The sequence below is a fragment of the Brassica napus genome, chromosome A4 (assembly GCF_020379485.1).
Source record: "Brassica napus cultivar Da-Ae chromosome A4, Da-Ae, whole genome shotgun sequence".
Lineage (NCBI taxonomy): Eukaryota > Viridiplantae > Streptophyta > Magnoliopsida > Brassicales > Brassicaceae > Brassica > Brassica napus.
In genome coordinates this window covers 9,674,686-9,678,304 of record NC_063437.1, presented here as the reverse complement: position 1 = coordinate 9,678,304, position 3,619 = coordinate 9,674,686, and the positions used below count along the sequence as shown (strand labels likewise).

General features: G+C 33.7%; 1 protein-coding gene across 1 annotated transcript; it reads right to left on the bottom strand.

Moving 5' to 3' along the window:
* Window positions 1-1,912: 1,912 nt before the first annotated feature.
* LOC111215027 (zinc-finger homeodomain protein 10-like) lies at window positions 1,913-3,226 on the bottom strand. Its single transcript, XM_022718062.2, has one exon. It carries the CDS (start codon window positions 3,033-3,035, stop codon window positions 2,076-2,078), a length of 960 nt encoding a protein of 319 aa, XP_022573783.2. The 5' UTR covers window positions 3,036-3,226; the 3' UTR covers window positions 1,913-2,075.
* Between the last annotated feature and the right edge of the window lie 393 nt (window positions 3,227-3,619).

Here is a 3,619-nt window from a genome sequence, read left to right as displayed (position 1 = left end):
TAAACCGCTTGTCCTGCACCGCTCAAACCGCAGTCACTATTCAAAGCCTTAAATGTAATAAATTGTTTTTTACGGTTAGCTATTTTTCATGGCTTTACTAAAATACTCACTCCATTCCTAAAAAATCTATATTTTAAAATTTTCACACTTCTTAATAAAATATATTAAAATTTAGCTATAAATGCATAGTTTTTTGTATTTTTATATTTCTTATATTTTTAAACCAATAATATTTAAAAAATATAATTAATATTCTTAAACTTCATAATTTTTCATTATTAGTTGACAAAAAATATATTGAAAATATTAAATATGTATCTTTTTCTTTAGAATATAAATCTTTTAGGAACATAGGGAATATAAGATAGTGTGACATTTTTTTATCAGTATATCAAATTTCCGAGATAAAATTGCTTGTTACTTTTTGAACGTAAAAAATAATTTAGATCTGCCTTTTCATTATTAGGATATATATACGTTCATGCAACAAACAACTTACGTATACAACAAAACATAAAATAAAACAAAATTTACAACATTATATCTTAGTATTTGAATGTATTATAAATTTATAATCAATACCGGTTTTGAACATTATTCAATAAAATATTAGTTTTAGTTTTCAAATTGTAAAAAAGTAATATGTATAGTTTCTATTAATTTTCAAGCTTTTCAAAGCAAATATTAAAATATATAGTAAAATGTTTATATCTTAAACTCTCAGAAACAGCCTTGATTATAAATTAGTACTATATAATTCTGTATGTTTTGTTATTTATTTTGTAGTTCAAAATATATTCTCATTTCTAAACATGATATTTTCCTTTGATAAAGAACAGAATAAAATGCTGACAAGAAAAAAAGTGAAAAGGTTTTCCTTCTCATTTTTGTTTCACAAAAAGTGAAAAGGTTAGAATTATTATTTTATGGATAATTATATCGTTTTGTTTTGATAATGTGTATTGATGGCTAAATTGTTACGTTAACGAAAATAAAATATACTTAATAGGCGGTGCACATGGTATATGGCAGTTAGGGCCATAACCTCAGCTTCTGTAAAGTTTTGACCCTACAGACAATGCGGAAAGATATATGTGACTTGACGAAAAAATATTAAAATAATAAATACTATAAATATTAGTTTAATTGCTTAAATTGTTGTAACAACCCGTATGGAGGTACCATATCTTAATCTCAATTATAGTATTTTTTTTTATTGTGAAAGCCGACATTTCAATACTAATCCCTACGTTTCCTCAAATGGAAAGTTATTCTTAAACTATTCAATCTACTCAATGATTAGTGTGTGCGCCACGCCTTAGACCCTATTTAGAAATTGTCTAGTTATAAGCATATATTTTACTTATTAAGTAGTTGGTGAGAGCCACACTAACCTACGATGTGATAAAATAATAGTCGTATAATTTTAGTATGAATTGTACCAAACTCTAAGAAAAAGTTATGTCCAACCTGATAAATGAGTAATTAAAACTAAAGTATATACTAAAAAGGGTTATCAGGAAGAATCCATGAGAAGGACATAATTAAAGAGGAAACTGATGGTAACAAAAAAAATGTTAATCAAAATGATGGCTATTCATTTGAATATAATAATAAATGGCGTATCATATAACCTTATAATATAAAAATAAATTGGACCTAAGATTAGAAAGAAATAGTACACATGTATTGTAGTTTGGTCACAAATAAAATTTAGAAAATCCTCTTGAAGTTAAAGATAAGAAACCAAATGAATATTAGAAATTAAATTATCTGACTATCTTTGTGTTTCTTCATTAGAAACAAGATAATTTATTGGAACTTAAATTACATTGAATGGTTCATTTAATGAAAGCAAGATTTAGTTAGAATTAATTCTCAATGCTATTATTCCTCATCAAGCGAGACAACGTCGTGGTAAAGTAAATTTAATTAAAACTAAAAATTAAACTACAAACCAAACACAGCTTAAGGTTTTTAATTAAAATTAATAATAGAAGTTATTAACGATGATAATACGAGTGGCTTAGTCTAAAGCTACAGCTTCTTTATTGAATCTGACTCTGATCTTTACTTCACGACGACGACGACCCGTTTACGTCACCGCCGTGAGCTCCTCCACCGCCACCACTATCACTATCAAACCCTCCTCCGCCGTTACTAACACTGTGGTGAAGCTCGTTGCCTCCGTTATTGTTAGTTTCACCGGCGGGAATCGGAGCGTGGATTTCTCCAACGCCGTTATCTATTTTGTGAATCTCGGTGGCTCCGGCGGCGGCGACGGAGAACTGGATATCGCGGCGGTTGAAGTTGTTTTTGTTGTTGTGCATCCAGACTTTGAGAACGCTTTTGTCAACTCCGATCTGCCGGCAGAATTCTCGGACATCGTCTTCGTCGCGTTTCTGCATCTTCCACCCGACTCGGTCGGCGAACTCGTGCATCTTCTCTTTCTGAAACTGGCTGAACTTCGTTCGGAACCGCTTACGAGATCCGGTTTGGTGGTGGTGGTGGTTGTTGCCGGAGAAAGCTAAGTTGTTGTTGTTGTTAGTCCCGGAGAGAGATAAGAGCATGTAAGATGAGGAAATCGGCGGCGGAGAAGAGGAGTTAGGGCTGCGAGGAGGAGGAGGTAATTGTGGTGGTGGTGGTGGATGGTGACGGTGGTGAGGCTGATACTCAATTGTGGCGGCGACTGAGGAAGGAGGCGGAGGGATTGAGGAGTCGTTGCCTGGTTCACGGCGGTGGAAGTTACGGTGGCAACCACAAGCTGCGCATTTGAGAGAAGTTGGATCGGTGGAGACTAACGACGGAGACGGCATGAATTCGCCGCAACCGTCTAGCGCGTGGCTACCTAAAGCTGCCGCGTGGTTTTTGAGACATTCTTTGTAAGTGAAGAGGAGAGTAGGATGGTGGTGGCGTTTGATGATGCCGTTGCTGAAGGAAATGGGTTTGGCCGGTTGGATCCGGTTCGGAGTTTCGGGTTCTGGTTCAGGTGATTTAGGAGGAGATGTTATTGTTGTATGAGTCGCCATATCCATAACAGCTCAAAACATTAATAATGTTCCACGAAAATGAAAAAAAAAAAAGAAAGAAAGAAACTTAGGGTTTAGATTTTAAGCTGGAGACCTGAGAGGCTATGGAGTATGGAATATGAGTTCTTGAGAGAGTGGAGAAGAAAAGATAAGTAAAAAAAAGGCTCTTGAGCTTTTGGAGATTTATTATTATATTATAATTTTTACTCAGCTTTATTCGTTTTTTAATATAAAATCTTGCAGGAAAATAAGAAAATGACATGAAGAGAGTGACGAATGTTGCTGAAGCAAATAAAGAAATTAAAAAGGACAAATAATAAATTAATGAATTTTATTTTCTCTTACGACGTATCCCTTAAAGGCTTACATAATTTTAATAATAAGGAAGGAAATTAAATAAAATACGGGTTGAATTTGAGGATATTTAAATCTCAATGGAAAGGTTGATGTTTTAACCATGGTTAGGTTAGGTGTGGACGTTTAAGAGATGTGGTGGGGGACCACAAGGAGAGTGCGTGTTAGATTTTGCAGTGAAAAGCGTAATAAATGTCGCTACTGAGTTGTGTCTTAAACCTAAAGACAGTCTCATG

Bases quoted from the DNA above. Each gene is read 5' to 3' on its own strand.
- LOC111215027 (XM_022718062.2), bottom strand. From the start codon at position 3,035: ATGGATATGGCGACTCATACAACAATAACATCTCCTCCTAAATCACCT.